At 41.6% G+C, this 18,238-nt stretch overlaps 1 protein-coding gene across 10 annotated transcripts in view; it reads left to right on the forward strand.

The window, feature by feature from the left end:
* The first annotated feature begins 724 nt into the window (after positions 1-724).
* LRIG2 (leucine rich repeats and immunoglobulin like domains 2) overlaps positions 725-18,238 on the forward strand; it is a 58,267-nt gene continuing 40,753 nt past the window's right edge. For 2 of the 10 annotated variants that reach the window (XM_057699081.1, XM_057699162.1), the window contains exon 1: positions 725-1,173. In XM_057699081.1, coding sequence (XP_057555064.1) covers positions 935-1,173 — 239 coding nt within the window. In that variant the 5' untranslated portion in view covers positions 725-934. The other 8 variants (XM_057699244.1, XM_057699327.1, XM_057699408.1 and 5 more) reach the window with 8 other exon arrangements.

The following is an 18,238-nucleotide window of genomic DNA, read 5'->3' on the forward strand; positions in this document are numbered from 1 at the left end:
TTTCTTTTTTTTTCAACACCCTCTCTATCTACACGTCCTGCTTGCTTCTCTGAGAGTGTAAATACAGGACAGCATTCTCAGAGGAAAGAAGAGTATTTTCCTTAAAGGCATGCCTTGCAGGTGCAACTCCATCAGTATTTATTGAACTCCAAGACAGAACAGAAGCTGGAGGTACATACATGAAAAAACAGGGTGTCAGCCTTGAAGAGCATAAGAGCCCGCCAACTGAGAGTTGTAACACGCTTCCTGTTAGAAGAGTGGGAGTTGCCGCCCACTCGCAAGACTGCAGAAACCGCAGACCAGCAGGAGGGGAAGAGGAGGGCCCAGCTCGGCTCTGGAGGTCGAAGGGCTACATGAAAGCTCCCGTGCCCCGCTTAGTGTTTACAACTTGGAAGGCACCCCTTCCGCCATTCCCCTTTCCTGGTACCCAGAGAAGATAAAAGATCCTTTTCTACTACTATAGTAGATACGTCGCAAATGAGGAATTCGGATTTCAGCGCTTCAGCCCTCCACTCCCTCCTAAGGAGCCACTGCGCCCTCCAGCGGAGGAACGGCAGCAGAACTCCAGGGGGCGCCCCAAAACGCTGAGCGCCTGAAAAGTCCTCCTTAAGGAGCGCGCAGCCTCCGGCTCCGCCCCACGTGGGGCCCCGCCCACGACGCGACCTCGTCCTGTGGCACCGACTGGTTGGATCCTGTGCGTGAAGACGTTGCGTCGCGGGGCGGGGCAGAGGAGCGTCGTCCTTAGGGCCTCAGCGCTGTGTCCTCGGCCGCCGCCCCCGCTGCTGCGCCGTATCCGCCCCTCGCCTGCCTTTAGAGGGTACAGGCGACCGCTGTTCCTCTGGGTGGTCGCGCAGCCGCCAGGCGTCTCCGCGGAGCTGCCGTTTCTAGCTGGCGTCTCCTCTCGGCTGGGTCCAGGTCGGGGGGGTGGGGAAAAATGGCGCCGGCGCCCCAAGGCGTCCGGGAGGAGCCGCTGCTGGAGTGTGGGTCCGGACTGCTCTCCCGGGTGCTCTTGCTCGCCCAGGCGGTCCTCTTCCTGCTGCCGGCCGCCCGGGCAGGCCTCTGCCCCGCGCCCTGCTCCTGCCGCATCCCTCTGTTGGATTGCAGTCGCAGGAAACTACCAGCGCCCAGCTGGAGGGCGCTGTCGAGCTCGCTGCCCCCAGACGCCGTCAGCCTGTGAGTAGAGTTGCCGGGCGGGGGGACCAAAGGAAAGCGGGTGCTCCCCCTCCCAGACGGACAGGAGGGAGACGGGCCTGGTCGGAGGGCGCGGTCGGGAGCCTACGTTCTGAAGGATGAGAACATCGCCATTGCGATATTGTGAACTTTTGGGGGGGGGTGTGGGGAGCCTGAAAACCTGGTGTTAAGGTTCTAGAGACTTGTGTGAACACCAGGGTTTAAAATTCTTGGGACCAGGGAGTCTGTGATTCCTGGGCTGGGAAGAATTGGGGCGGGGATGTTGTTAAGAGCTCACTGGTCCAGGGTGCCGGCATTGGCTCTGAATGGTTGGGGCTCCTCGCCCACTTTGGGCTGCATCATCCAGTGCTGGCTCCCAGGCACGTGATTTTATAACCACGATCACAAAGACTTCTTGACTTTTTTTTGGCTGTAGTTCACGTTTTGGCTAATTTTGTGCTGTATTTTTGCTGCTTAAGTGGGTTAAAACTTAATGTTAACTACATCCAGTACCACCTTGAACAAAGATCTTTACAAATAGAAGTTTTGATCTAATTTAGGATTCCCTGTAAAGACGGGGAGGCGTATCCGTTACAAAATTAAGTGATGTTTTGTTTTCAGTGCATTTTCTTGTGGCAAAGAACTTAAAAATCAGTCCTCTTTGTTTATGTATGAGAAGCAAGGACAGTGGTTGGATGAATTCTTCTGGAGACTCTACTGCTGAGTGCTCATCTTGACAGGCCTGTGTTAGACAGTGGCACCTGGAGAGTTCATTAGTCTGAGTAAGCCTGGTGGCATTAGGAGCAACAGTAGGTATTAAATGCTGCAATTGTGGGGCTTCTTAACCACTAACAGTTATTTCTCTGCCGCTAACTGAGCAACGTGTTTATTAATTGACAGACTTCTAATAGAGTCATTTCTAAAAAAGACCTGTCTCACACAGACACACATACAAGCTCGAGGTGTGATTAAAGTATGAGGGGCTGTTTGGATTTTCATTGGAAATGGAATACAAATAGAATGTCTCTTTGCATAGGTTAAAGCATTTACACATTTGCAAATAGGCTCTGTTAGATAGAAAAGAAAGCTACCTCATAAATTCCTTGAAAAATTAAGGCAACGTAAATAACCAAATGTTGTAGTAGCATAGATCGACAGTGTAATGAGGTGTTGCCTATTGTTTTATGATAGTGACACCTGTAGCTAATTCCGATTCTGTTGCTGCAAATAACATGTAAAAGTGCATATCAATGTGCGGCATAGTCGGAATTAAACCTCGCATAACATCTTAGTAATGCAGTAAGTACCTTTTTCTAAGAAATTCCTGAAACAGCTACGTGATGACAGACTAAATCTGGTGCAGATTTAAAAACAACAGAGCTTCATTTAGCTATAATTGAAATAATGTGGCCTACTTTTTAAGCTCCTCCATTGGTAAATAAACAATAATTAGAAATAGTTTTATGTAAGATACATTTATTTTGTGTCTAGGTTTGATTTTTATTTAATCAAGACAAATTGCCTAAAGCCAAATGACATTCAAAAATTTTAAATGTCCTATAATGAAATTGACATTTTCAGTTGAAGTGAAATGCCTTGGAGAGCAATTCTCTTGTAGAAATGTAATTGGATGGAAGTCTTACATTAGCAGAAAAACTCTTAAAATATTAAAAGATGGGATTGTGCTGTTTTAAACTGAGAAATGTAACATTTTTCATCAGCTGTTTTCAGTCGTAAAACCAGCAAGTACACGTGGGTTTCTTTATTTAGTTTTGAATTATTAAAACACATGCAGTGCTTTAAATGTATTAGTGATTCAGACTCCAGTGCTCAAACTTGTGGCAATCATCAGAAAGGTGGTAGACAAAATTCATTGATCCTGGGTTTTAAAATATATATCTGCCCCCTGTTACTGGCACAGAGCCCCTGAAACCCTTGTGTCAATAATTTCCAAAGTGATAGGAGAGCTAGGAGAGCCTTTTGTTTTTATATTTGGTCTTTGACCCTGATTCCTGACACAGAGCTGCTACATCTCTTGGAATTTCTTGGGTGATAGGAGTATCTTTTGACCTAATCGGGTGACTCTTGGTGGGCTCCTAGATAGCATCAGGATGGGGGCTGAGAGACCAAGCTGTGATTAGAAGCTTGGACCTTTCAGCCCCACCCCCCCATCCTCCTGAAAGAGGGGAGGGGCTAGAGATTGAGGTAGTAATTGATCATGCTTATGTGATGAAGCATCCATAAAAATTTTCCAAGTTTGGAGTTCAGAGAGCTTCTGAGTTATTGAACACACCTAGTAGGAGGTATGCTGTGAGGGTGGTGTATCCCAACTCCATGGAGACAGACACTCCTGCACGGGACCCTTCTGGATCTTGCCCTATGTATGTCGTCATCTGGCTGTTCGTCTTTGTCCATTGTCATGTCTTTTATTATATAGTTAACCAGTAAAAAGTAAGTAAGTGTTTTCCTGAGTTCTGTGAGCTGTTCTAGCAGGTGCTTGAATCCCAGGAGGGGGTTGTGGGACCCTCTAATTTGTAGCCAAGTTGGACAGAAGTTGTGGGTAACCTACTACTTGTGATTGATGTCTGAAGTGGGAGGCCATCTTGTGGGACTGAGCCATTAACCAGTGAGGTCTGCACTAACTCCAGTTAGTGTCAGAATTGAATTGCAGGACATTCAGCTGGTATTGGGGAATTGGTTGGTGGGAAAAAGCACACATCTGATGTCAGAAGCACTGTATATGTGAGTGAAGGAAGAAACCAGGGACAAAATTTTTTTGCTTGACCAAACTTTAGTCAGGCTGCTGAACCTTATCCTGGGCCATCTGTGCACATCTTTGTAAAATGCAGTTTTAGCAATATCCCTGCTAAGTCAGTTTAGTAGGAATACCCCACTCTCAATGTCTGATCAGATTCCTCCTCCTACACCATCCCCCAGGTCATATCTGATTACCCTGGCCTGTCTTCAGCAAGAATCCTGTTGGGTCTGTTTAGTTAAAAACCCCCTTACCCTGATGTTTTGTCTTAGTAATTTTCCGTTCACTGACCCCACTCTGCTCCTTAGCTATAAGTTTTCTCTTATTCATGGAGTATTCAGAGTTAAGCCCAATCTCTTTCCTCCACCTCAGAATTTCATTGCAGTGATTCCTGTACTTATCAAGAAAGCCCCGTGCCCCAAAGTCTTCCTTACCATGCTTTAACAAGTATCATTGAGTATTTTTTTCCTTTTAACAGTTATGATGCCACAACTCGGGATAGGATCAGATTCATCATTGGACCCCCGGACCTCTCACCCAGGACCCTAAGTGCGTACCTTTGAAGCCTTTATCTACCTTTGAAGCCTTTATCTTCACTCCTGACTGATTGATCGGGGATCCATTGGTGAGTCCGACTCCTGAACCATTGCTCCGGACAAACGTCCGTGGAAGCTGGTAAGGACAGATTTTGATTGTTAAGAGTCTGAGTGTGGTTGACCTTGTACAACATGGGTATGAACTGTGTGGGTCCACTCATATGCAGAGTTTTTTCAACAGTAACTACTCCAGTACTACACTGTCCATGGTTGGTTGAATCCGTGGATGCAGAACCTTGGATACAGAGGAACTGCACGTATGGAAGGCAATTACAAGCTATATGTGGATTTTCAACTTCGCAGAGGGTCCGTGCTCCTAACCTTAGTGTTGTTCAGAGGTCAGCTGTATACTCTACTCCAGAAGATGGAATAGAGTCCCAGAGAAACACAGGCTGGGTTAGAGTCCCGGGTTTCTCTGTAAGAAAGCTCAGAGTCCTAGGCTTCTTTGTTTGAAAGGTGTTTACTAGGCTGGAAATATCTCCTTCCTGGCTTTTTTTTCCTCAGTGGGGATTATTTATTCCCTGATTCTTTGGGCTGGAAGTCTCTTCTTCTTGGCTGTTTGTTTGTTTGTTTGTATTTTAATTATTCCCTGACTCCTTATGCTGAAAGTCTTTCTTCCTGGCTCTCGGTGAGGCCCCTCTGTTCTCTCTCTTGAGTCCGGCTTTTCCCATGAGAACTTATCAGATGACTCAAACCTTCTTTTGAACCCCTATTGAGTATATTCTCTGTCTACCTCCATTCTTTTTGGCATGCTTTTGTTGAAGATAATGTGGAACTTCACTGACCTCTTTGGGAAAGTTGCAGTCTCTGCACACTGGCTCCTCTAAGACCTCTCCCTTCTTGTTGCTTCTGCTCCTCCTTCGCCCTCTCACCACCTTCAGTCTTCCCTCTAATTCCCTTGAATCCTATATGTCCCCCTCAAAATCCCTTCATCCTCCATCCCTATGTCCATCCCTGCCAGACCTTTTTCCACCTCAGTCTTTATAGTCACTTGAGCTTTGGACCCTCTATTCTCCACTGGAGACTGTTGAGGAACTTAGGGACCCCCAAAAACAACTACTTGAGGCTGAAAAGGAAAAAGGCTAATTGGAAGTAGACTGGATGTTTTCACCAGTTGTATCGGCTTTGGAGATATCCAGACAGCCTCTAGCTGTCTCCTTGGTCAACATCTAAAATTTGGTCCATAGCTTCCATAAGATTACATATCAGAGCAAGGGAAGGTGGTGTGTACAAAATTGGTAAACAGGTAACCTCAACTTGTCCCATTTGCCATAAACACAGTTTACATAAAAATGTAAAGACAGGAGAATATTATTTTATAGAAAGCAGTGAGTTTGTATTACTATGTTTTACTAACTTATGACTAAAGTTTTCCAGTGAAAACTGTAAGATCTCTGTTGGCATCTGTCTGTATGTTTATGTATGTCTGTATATATGTTGTAGAGGTGTGATATTTTTCTACTTCTAGATGGTATTACCAAATTTATTTATAAAATCCAGTCCTGTTCAAATTGGCTTAGAGATAAGTGAGCAATTACATAAATTAAGTATTCCTGAAACTCTCAGAAATAGACTAACTCAGTGTTTTGCATTTCATGATCTGGGATAATTTTTCATAAATAAAGCTAATTTGAAAATTGTTGGTAAAATAAAAACAGGCATGTCTTCAGAGTTGTCAGCATTAAATATGATACATTAAATCCAAACTAAGAATAAAATGTACAATAAAAATGAATTGCTTTGTGTATGTCAAGCATGGCAGTAAAATAAAAAAGGGAGAAAGACTATGTGTGTAACTTCTTAGGTTTTTGCTTTTGTGATGTTTGCCTAACATGCATGTGTTGTAAAAATAGTAAAAGGGAAATAACTTGAGATGACAGCTGGCTTTGTTTGGTGTTGTATCTGCCTAAAATAAAAATCAAGTTCATTTGTAAGTAAGATAAACTGCTAAAACATTCATTATTGAGCCTAAATTTAAGTTTATATATTTTTGGCATCTTGTTTTTACATGGTATAAAGAAACTAAAGATGTTTGGATCTCTTAGCAAGCATTCTTTTGCTACACTGAAAAAACGTACTAAAGGGAATCATATCCCTGTAGAAACTGTGAAATTGTGTATTTAGAAATTTAGTAGTCTACTACAGAAAACTGGTATATGACAGACCACAATTGCCTACTTCCTAGTTTTCTCTGTTAAAAAAAGTTATTAATGGTAAAAATTATAATCAATATATGTAAATGAAACTACTAGAAACCGTAAGAATGAAGAGAAATAGCTTTGCATGCAAAGTATGCAAGGTATGAAGGATGTGTTTTAGTTGAGGGAAAAAATGTTTTTATTCTAAGGTAGAAAAATACAGGACAAAAATTGAATAAATATTAGAAAAATGGTTGTAGAAGATTTGCAGAACAGGAATTTTGTGTTTGGTTAAGTTGTTAAGGTTGAATGGATTTATTTATAAGTTACAAAAAAAGTGAACTTTAATATCAAAATTGTACTGGAATTCCCCGGTTGTCCAGTGGTTAGGACTTGGTGCTTTCGCTGCTGTGGCCCAGGTTCAGTCCCTGGTGGGTTCAATCCCTGGTCAGGGAACTAAGATCCCGCAAGCTGCACAGTGCGGCCGAAAAACAAACACAAAAGTGTACTAATGCAAAACTAGAATCCCACAATTTTATTGGATTATTGGCCTGCTCTTATTAAGAAACAGTAAAAAGGTTTTTCTTTACCTTTTAAGTAGTCTGCCTAGGAAAGAAACATTTTGTTTCTTATCAGTATAATTTCCTATCTTTATCAGGTCTTTGATTACTTTGAAAAATTGTTTTCTCAATATTAGAAGAGCTCAGTTTTTTTTTTTTAAATGACTTTCTGTATTTGCCTTTGAAATCCTTTGTCACTGTTTAAATGGATAGCTAAGTATTATTTCACAGTGATCTGTGATCTTATTTAGTCAAGTGCTTAAACTTTTCGGTATTTTTGACAGCTTCTCAAAATCAAATTCTAAGTGGAGTCTTTTTTATTTTAAACTAACTTTTGAGACTACAGAGGGCCCCTGGAAAATCTCAAAGGGTATGTCTCTCACGTTGTAAAAGGGTATGTTAAACTAATTAGGTTTATTTGGTATTTTAAACTACATGAGAAGCATAGTCAAATAAATGAGGACAAATCTTCTTAGGTTATATGTGTATGGGTATGTTATATAATAATATAGGTATTACAGAAAAGTATGAAGTTCATAAAGATTTGAAATAGCCTTGTTGTCTGGTTATTATGTTAAAATATTGTATGCCACATAAATAACTAATTTTCTTTATCAAATGAACTCTCAAAAGAACTTTATGGCCATTTTAAGTCTTTTTTCATTCACAGACAAGTTGTTTTACTCTTGATTCTCTGAAAGCATAAACAGCCACAGGCTAGGATGCTTCATGATGGCATCCTAAGGCCATGCCAAAGACTGAGGGAATTCCCAGAAGTAATGAAGAAGCTGCTGGATTTATAAAACTATTAACCCAGGATCAAGTAGAACAAGAAATAATTACATTGGACTGAATAAACTAATGAGGATGGCTATAAATTTTTTTTATCACTCTTTGTTTGAAACATTGTTAGTTCTTTAATGTTTTGTTCTTCTGGTTTAAATAACCTTTTTCTTTTCTCTTATGTTGTCTATAGTTTACAACAGTAATCTGGTAGATTATGCCTTTATGAACAAAGATGAAACAATTACTTTTTTCACCCTACCTGATTCCTCCAGAATTCAGAAACTTTTAGCTAGTATTCTTATTTTCATGACAACGTAGTAATTTCAGTAAGTTCAATAAGAATGTGGTCTTGTAACAGGGTATAATTGGAAACACTGGGTATATTACCATGGCTTTGACTGAAATGTTATATTTAAGAGTGAACCGTGCATAGAATCTGGTTTGAGGGACTAAGGTTGACTTCATGGAACCAGTGCTCTTGGAAAAACTGGCCTGGTGTCTGGCTTGCAGGGTTCCCAGCCTCATAGGTGAGTAAGGGAAGTCACTTCCTGGCAAGTCCAGGAACCTTAGGCTATCTTGGGGACCTCAAGAAGAGAGAAATACACCTGAGTCTTTAGGAATGGGAGATGAAGTCTGTTGGTTAGTTCCTGAGCTAGCTTCCTAGCCTGGAGAGGCTTTTAAAAGCCTAATCTGAGATTCCTTATGAAAAGTGTCAGCAAAACCAACTCAAGAGCCTGCCTGTATGGTCAGTCACTATTCTTGCTGCACTTATGTGAATAATCAGGACAAAGCTAATGAGACCAGAATTATTTTGTAAACAAGAATTAAAAGGTTGACTGTAGAGAGAAATTCTTTTTGTTTCAGTGTAAAACTTCAGTGCACCCTTGTGGATTCCATCTTTCTTGCACACTGGCTAGTCCTTACCACATTCTCAATTCTAGTTTCCTCCAATACGTGGTTGTAACTCTCCAAACTAATGTCTCCAGTTTTTCTCCCACCCTCCTGATGTGGCATCACTGAGAACTAAAATTGCCCTTTTCCTGCAGTCCTGCAAGCTGAAGCTGGATGACTTGATTAAAAAAACAAAAAGACTACAGCACATTGTATATGGGCAACCTTTGTGCCTCCTGCTGTGTGGACCACTTATAAAGTTTACCAGAACACTTAATGCCATCACCAGAGGCATTCAAACTGCAAACCAGGAAATTTCTTCATGTGGCCACTGCCATCCTCACTGTATCATATAAAGATGCTTCAAGTTCAAATGTAAGAATCCCAACTGGCTGCCCTCTGGACTGAGAAACTGGATGTCTGTTAATTTTGGTTTTTCTTTTATTTTCATAGAAACTCCTGTTATTCAGTGCCTGACTGCTGGCACTATTGAGGAAATATCCTCTAATACCAAGTCCCTACAGAAGGTTCACGTGGTCTTTAATGAGTGAAAGGCCACTGAATGAGAAAATAGACATATTGTTCAGAGGAAAGAAGAATGTCTCTTCTTTCCTCGAACAAGAAAGGGGCCTGACAAAGATTCTTTGACTAAATTTAATTAAACTCCTGAATCACCTTCATCCAGGCTCATCTATATACTTGTAAAGTTCTGTTTTAGCAAGAATCCTGCTAAGTCAGTTTAGCAAGAAATCCTTCATATCTGATCCATTTCTCATCCTCCACCATCCCCCAGGTGATGTCTGATCACCATGGCCTGTCTTCAGCAAGAATCCACTTAGATCTATTTAGTCAGAGCCCCCCTTATCCTTGTTGTTTCCAGTTTTCCATCCACTGACCTTGTCTGTCCACCCTGCTCCATTGCTATAAATACCCACTTGCCCATGTGGTATTTAGAATTGAGCCCAGTTTCTTTCCTCTACTGCAAAATTGCATCATAGTAGTCCCTATACCCTTAGAGATAACCTGCACCACCTTGAATAAAGTCTTTCTTACAGGCCTTTAACAAATGTCATTGAATATTTTTTTTTTCTTTTAACACAGGGAGTTTCTTCTAGACATTTGGTGTCATGGGGTGAGATTTGCTAGAATGGATCTGGCTCATGGAAATGTGGTTTGGGAAGAGAAAGGATAAAAAGGCAGGGTATGCAGAACCTTTGATTCCTGGGTGACCACGTGGTCACCCATGGTATGGAACAGCAGCTTTGCTGCTCTCAGTTGCTAAAGGTAAAAGTTACCTCTGGAATTTAGAGATACGGCCAGTTCCTAGTGTGTTGGTTCATTGGATGCATAAGGAAATGGAAACTAATAAGAAAAAGATGAAATGTTTAATCCTTTGGTTATTTTGATAGCCAAATTACAATAGCTAAAATTGCAATAATGTAATAATAAGTAATAGCTAAAATTGAAATTAAAAGAGAGTGCTGGGTCAGACCTTAATGCTGGACCAAGCTCAGATTTCACGAAGTCTGAGCTTTGGTCACTAGCCTCAAAGCTGCCTACCAAGGGAAAAATTATGCAAGGACAACGGAAAGTACCTCTAAGACCTGTGGTCACCAAGAATGTAGTCAGTGTGGGAGGGAGGGCAAAACCAAGAAACTACTGAAATCAGGGAGTATAGTGTGAAGGAGTTGTTTCATTTTGTGGATCCGTTACATCAGCTTCCTGAAGAGCCTTTATTAAAGTGGATTGTGAGAGTAATTTAGGAGCAGTATCTGGTTTTAGGTGCTACAGTGGGGAAAAGCATGTTTGGGTTGATGGAGGAGCCACAGCTCACTGTGGAACAATCGCTGATGGTCACGTGATCCAGACACAAAGTAGTTTATTCCCAAGAGAACAGCTCGCCTAATGGATTCGGCAGAAGCCACTCTAAGGCCTGTGTATCCCTGAGAAAGAGGACCGCTCACCTCCTCCACTAAATGCCAAGTGGAAGCAGATGATATGTTTTGTATATAAGCTGTGTGGGATTATCTTTATGATAATTTGGATATTCACCTGCTGAATGTGCCTGTTACCCAGGCCATGGTAAATGCTGTGGTTAAGGGGGAACTCTTACATGGGCACCCCGTATAACCTTACTGCTGCAAAACCAAAGGACAGTTGGGGAAGCCTTCTGTATTTGCTGCCTCAGCTTCCCCTCTGAATCTTATAAAGATGCTAATAAAAACATTAGGTTAGTTAACAAGGGAATGAGGAAAGACAAAGGAGAGAGTCAAGGAACTGAACTTAGCAAGGTGGACATTTTTAAACAGTTATTAAGAAATTAGGTGAATAAAGCAAATATTGTTAGGAGCAAAACAAAGGAACTAGAAAGGGAAGAATCATGGGATTCAGCCCAGCAGAATGGAAAGCTTTAGATGGTTTTTAAGAAATGGGATGAATAAAACAGACATTAATGGGGTTAAAACAAAGGTTTTAATACTGCACTACCCAAGGTTGGGCAGGCTGAAAGGACCTCCTTCTGATCCCCCAACATTAAAGGGCCCCAAACAAGTCTGTTCTATTTAGTTTGAAGAAATCTAAAACTCCAAAGACTGATTGCAATGAGAAACTTGGCCAGCAAATGCTTGGGTCATTGGTTAGGCAGATTAAATGAGATAAAAACTGGCAAAAGGGAGGACTTACCTGGCCATCCGGTGGTTGGAACGCTGTACTTCCACTGCAGGGGGTGTGAGTTCAGTCCCTGCTGGGGGAACTAGGATCCGGCACGCCTCACAAAAGGGCCAGTGTCCCTTGGCTCAACCCACAAGGCAGGGACCTCAAAACCTTTTGCAGTAGAGTGGATAAGATGGTCAGGAGGTAGAGGAGAGGAGTTCCCAGGATTTCTTGATAGGAGAGCATCTTGCACTGTGGCACCAAAGCCCATTGGTGAAGCATGATGCAGCTGAGAACGTAAAAATATAAGGGTTGAAAGTTGGAATGTTTAAACAGGCTTTATGTGAAGAAGTTGTGTCTTCTTTACCTGAGTATTTTATGGGAATGGGTGTTATGTCTGGATGGGGACTGCTTCCCCTACCTAGTGTTCTAAAACCAAAATCTGTTAATATAAGCTCTAATGGAGGCTGCAGTTAAGAATGTAAGTTGAAAGTTTGTAGGAGAATGGTATGATTGATCAGACTTTTACCTGATTGTCTATTGAAGATGGACATTGTATCTGATTGGGGAATGTTTCCTCTGCCTAGTATTGTAAGACGGAAGGCATGTAAATCTACCCTTCAAGCAGTGTTTCTAATTGGACATGCTAAATAGGAACCAGTAAGATGGTCCAAGCTCACACATCATAGAATAGAAGCTGGACTGTTGGTATGAACAAATTCTCTGTGTGATAGCCCTGTGGGTACCTGAGTCCCTCCCAGCAACAACTTCTAGGACTTTGGACTGGAGAATTTCCAGCTGAAGGGTAGTTATTCACTTGCTATTGGACGTTAATTGAAACTGCCACTGTGACTAAAAGTCATAAAGTAATCTTGAAACCTGAGGTAGTTGTGATGTCTTGCATAAAGTCTGATAAACACTTAGTGGCGAGGACAGTGCCCAGAAGAGTTTCATAATAAAATGGAAATGGTTTACACAGGATCATACTGCCTGGGGGATTGGAAGGAGGAGATACTAAAGAATAGGAAGCCTCTTTTCCCTTAGGACTGACTCTGGAACTGTGTGAGGAGATGCTGGATTCTTTTGTCACTTGGCAGTGTCCTATAAACAGCTCATAACTGACCAACAAAGAGCTGCTTGATTTGTGAATGACAGTTGCAGGTTAAATGGACAGCATCCTATTTGGAGGGCCATCACTGATTGAAGAAGGTAGAGACACTAGCTCAGTGGGTTGAATTGCATGCTGTTTTCCTAGAGCAATGTAAGAATTGAACAGTGGTTAAAAACTGCTGTGTTTGAGTTTTTACTGACTCATGGGCAGTGGCCTTTGGCCAGGGCATATGGTCAGGCATACGAGCAATGGAAACCTGGCATATTAAAGGGATGCCCTTATGGGGCACAACCCTATGGGAATTACTATGGGAATTAGAAGGGTGCATTAAAGTAGGGCTTTGTCAATGCCCACCATGAGAAGCCCCTTCCAAATTCAGAAGGTGATTAGAATCAAGGGCAAATATCCCTGTATGCTAACTTGAGATGGCTACCTGGGTCCATGAAATGAGTGGATATTGGAGCACTGCAGCAATGCAGAGATGGGCTGAATCTAGGCTTATTTCTTCTGTACCCCCGAGGCACAAAATGACAGTAAGCATTGCCAGAATAATGTTCTGTCTGCAAGCAAAGGAGAGAAAGAGATGGCAGATGGCTGTCAGATTCCTCCGGAGGAAAGGCCTTGAATATAGCTGTAAGTGAGACTGATAAGGTAGACCTGGGGGTCTACAAATGAGTCCTGATAGGAATAGACACTGACTCTGGACCAGGCTTTGCTTACCTGGTGGTAGATGCAAATGTTCGAGTGCTTTAAAACCAACAGAACAGAAGATAATTGTACCAGCTTGGATGGCTGAGCATCATCTCTTCAGACCAGCGAATGCACTTTATAGCCCATAATGTCCAACAGTGGGCAGAGGGAGAGCTTCCTCAGGGTACTAGTTTGATGGAGAACTGCAGTGGGCAATTAAAACATTGGTTATCTAAAATGGGGGAGATAAAGACATGATGGGCTGGCTTATATACCATGAAAGTGTGCTCATACTCAACATGGGGTGGGGCTAAAGGAGTGGGCCTACTGTATAGAGTCCTCTTTCTGGTGGGTCTGGGGAAGAGGGTGTGGAATGACTATGCAATGCTTACCAAGGGAGAAGTATGCTGGTGTAACAACCATGCTTTTTTCTTTCTTGCACATATCATATCAACTTTTTTTTCCCCTGCTTGATGCAGTGGTCATAGGATCAGGGCTGCAAACATAAGTGCTCAAAACAGGGATGATTCCTAAACAAGAAACTAACTGTAATTTTAAGTTTGGGGTCAGGATTCCTAATGGGGTGTGTTGTGCCTTCACCCCATCTCGCAAAATTGAGGTTAACAGTGAATGCCGTTATATTGCCTGGTGGTAAAAATAGCCCAGATAGTTCTGTAACTATATAACCTTACCCTAAATGAATGAGTGGACTGAAGGGGAAGAACTTGCTGAACTAGGATTGCTGTTTGCTGTCTAGACCAGCACAGTGGCTGAACCTGATGTTCCTTCCAAAGTTGGAAGAGTTTGGGTATGCAGGGAGGGGAGAAGCAATGGTAGGTGAAGATAAAGAAACAAATAAATGGGTTGTATAGTGAGGGAAATCCAGTATAACACCTCAAAAGGGTGTAGAGTAGTAGATGATATCATCTCTTAATTCATTTATACCAGGTGACTGAAAGAGTGAAACCATGCTTGCCTAGGTCACGCCTGCATTTGGAATATGATGAGATTAACTGGAAGCCTGGAAACCCCATTGGCCTTGCCTGGAAATTATTTTTCATAGTAATGGTCCAGTTATTAATGACTGAATGGGATTCTAACAGTGTGCCAGTATCTTTTGAGTTGTGTATCATTTTGCTGTAAGGGGGTTTGTAACCAGAGACTAAGAGGGTGGGCTGTGAAATAATAGAAAATGTATATATTGGTCTCTGCCCCTGGTTCCTGGCACAGAGCTCCTGAAACCCTTGTAATTTCCAAAGTGATAAAAATAAAAGTATTTGGAGTGCCTTTTCTTCCAATATTTGGTGTTTGACCCTGATTCCTGGCACAGAGCTCCTGCATCTCTTGGAATTTCCTGGATGATAGGGGTGTCTTTTGACCTAATCAGGTGACTCTTGGTGGGCTCCTGGGTAGCTTCAAGATGGGGGCTGGTTGCCAGAGATACCAACCTGTGATTAGAAGCTTGGACCTTTCAGCCCCACCCCCCATCCTCCTGAAAGAGGGGAGGGGCTAGAGATTGAGGTAGTAATTGATCATGCTTATGTGATGAAGCGTCCATAGAAATTTTTCCAACTATGGAATTCAGAGAGCTTCTGAGTTATTGAACACACCTAGTAGGAGGTATGCTGTGAGGGTGGTGTATCCCAACTCCATGGAGACAGACACTCCTGCACGGGACCCTTCTGGATCCTGCCCTATGTATGTCATCATCTGGCTGTTCGTCTGTGTCCTTTATCATACCCTTTTATCCAGTAAATGTAAGTAAATGTTTTCTTGACTTTTGTGAGCTGTTTTAGCAGATGCTTGATTCCAAGGAGGGGGTTGTGGGAACCTCCAATTTGTAGCCAAGTTGAACAGAAATTGTGGGTATAACATGGGGATCTTCTGTTTGTGATTGGTATCTGAAATGTGGGGGGCAGTCTTGTAGGACTGAGCCCTTAACTTGTGGGGTCTGCACGAACTCCAGTTAGTGTCAGAGTTGAATTGCAGGGTATCCAGCTGGTATTGGAGAATTGGTTGGTGTGGGAGAGAAAACCCAAAAATATCTGGTGTCAGGAGCATTGTGTGTGCAAGTAAAGATAGAAATGCGTTTTTTTCCTAGACAGAAACTTATTTAGATACTGTCTTTTTAAAAAAATTTTATTTTATATTAGAATATAGTTGGTGTACAATGTTATGTTAGTTTCAGGTGTATAGCAAAGTGATTCATTTATATATATACACATATGTATCCATTCTTTTTCAGATTCTTTTCCCATGTAGGTTATTACAGAATATTGAGCAGAGTTCCCTGTGCTATACAGTAGGTTATCTATTTTATATATAGTAGTGTGTATTTGCTAATCCCAAACTCCTAACTTATCCTTCGCCTCCATGTTTCCCCTTTGGTAACCATAAGTTTGTTTTCTAAGTTTGTAAGTCTTTCTGGTTTGTAAATAAGTTCATTTGTGGAGGTATATATATGTATATATATTTTAGATTTCACATATAAGCGATATCATATTTACCTTTCTCTATCTGACTGACTTCACTTACTATGATAATCTTTAGCTCCATCCATGTTGCTGCAAATGGCATTATTTCATTTTTATGGCTGAGTAATATTGCATTATATGTATGTACCACACCTTCTTTATCCATTCCTCTGTCAGTGGATGTCTAGGTTGCTTCCGTGTCTTGGCTATTGTAAATAGTGCTTCAGTGAACATTGGCGTGCGAGTATCTTTTCAAACTATGGTTTTCTCTAGATATGTGCCCAGGAGTGGGATTGCTGGATCATATGGTAGTTCTATTTTTAGTTTTTTAAGGAACCTCCATACTTCTCCATAGTGGTTATACCAATTTATAAAATACTGTGTTGTTTTTTTTTTTGCCATGCCACTTGGCTTGCGGGATCTTAGTTCCCTGACCAGGGATGGAAGCCAGGCCTGGCAGTGAAAGCACCAAGTCCTAACCACTGGACTGCCAGGGAATTCCCTAGACACTGTCTTTATGCTTCTATATGTCAGAAACTCTTGCAAATTTTATTTTGTTATTTAAACTTGATTGGATTCTCCATGGGTTCAGAGCTCTGTATCCCATTGTTCTGATTTTACCTCCCCCCCCCCACAGAATTGAAGGACCAGGTATGTTAGTCAACCTCTTGTTTTTCCAAGTAAGGGCATTAGAACCCCTCTCCTCCAACAGTTATTTGTTGTTATGGTCATTTTATGATAGCACCAAAAAATTAGGAAGTCATGATTTTATTTTATTTTTTAAAAATTTTATTTATTTTTTTGGCTGTGAGGCATATGGGATCTTAGTTCCCCAACGAGAGATCGAACCTATGCCCCTGCAGTGGAAATGCGGAGTCGGACCACCAGAGAAGTCCCAGGAAGCACATGATTTTAGAGTTAAGGACAATTCTATAGATTAAATATATTAGCTTTATGGAAGACTTGTAACCTTGACTTTGTTATTTTCATTTCACTGTTGACTGGTGAAAACTTCATCATGGGTTTGGGAACCACTGCTGTACTAGATTAATTGGATTTCATATGCATTTAGTTGTTACTTCTAGTTTTTTCTATTCTCATAATAGTTACTGTTTAAGATTTGTCTGCATTGTTCTTTGGAGTAGTTGTGAACAGATTAGTTCTTTAGCATAAGAAGAGGGCAATTTGTATTGAATAACTTTGGGAGGTCTTTCAGAGTTACACGACTTGAGCTTTAACCTCTTTAAGCTGTTGCTCTTGTGAGCGAGTGACATTGGCAAAATGCTTTCACTCTTAGTTAACAGGTGGAGTTAGCCTTGATTCCTTCAAAGGTCCTGAGCTCACTGCCCATCACTACTTGTGTGATGTCAAGCAAAAACTGCATAGCTTTGCTTGTACTTCATATTTCTTTCCTAAAAGGGCAAATAATTTGTAGTATCCTTCCATTCTACATTTTTAGTGATACTGGTAAGAGTTAAGGCTAGGGTAAGGATTGAGATATTCTTTGGAAAATACTTTCAGGTTTTAGAAAGGTGATACGGTAGGGGAGTTGATCTGGGGATGTTTGTTTTTCTGAAAATGAACTCTTCAACCTTCTAGTGCCTGTAGAGAATACAGGTTGTGAAGAAAACTGAGAGACAGAAACATAACTTTGACATAACTTGATGCTTTTCAATTGGATAATCCAACTGGGATGTGAAGAGAAGAATCCACTTTAAATACTTTAAACCGCAAGGTGGTGGGTGAACTGACAATGAGTCCTTTTAAAAAAGGTACAGATTAGATTTCCTTTCTATAAAGATCCCTCATATTTACCCCACTTGTTACTATCTACCCTTGTTTTCTACTTCCTTCTTCCATTTTGTGTTCCATGATATTTTCACTGCACTTTACAGAGAAGTGAGGTTGACTGTGGGTTTAGAAACCTGGTTTACTCTGTCATCAAACCAAAGCAGGACTTCCCTCTCTTGGCTTCTAGGCCTCCTTAAGGTAGGAATCAAGAGGAGACACTTCTTGCTTTTAATATCATCCTGTTCCAAGTCTGCACTCCAGAGTAAAGAAGAACTGTGCTTATATTCCTGGGAAGATTCCTCATGCCTTCCTTGCCCTGACACTCACATCCTCACTGCCAACTAGTATCTGCTGTGAGGCCATCAGCACCAGGCTCATTTTGCCCTTTATTCTTGTTTACACCAGTCTCCATAAGAAACTCAGGACTTAGAGGTTAACTGTCCTCTCCAGAGAGAACCCCAGCCTGCTTCTTGGCTTTATTTTTGTCTTTAGTAGGCATCATCTTCTGACATGCTACATATTTTACTTTGTCTTCTTTTCAGTAGAATGTAAATGTCATCGGGGTGTGGATTTTTATGTTTGTTTATTGCTGTAGGTAAACAGTGACCAGCAGTATGTGCTCAA

The sequence above is a fragment of the Hippopotamus amphibius genome, chromosome 1 (genome assembly GCF_030028045.1).
Source record: "Hippopotamus amphibius kiboko isolate mHipAmp2 chromosome 1, mHipAmp2.hap2, whole genome shotgun sequence".
NCBI classification, from domain to species: domain Eukaryota; kingdom Metazoa; phylum Chordata; class Mammalia; order Artiodactyla; family Hippopotamidae; genus Hippopotamus; species Hippopotamus amphibius.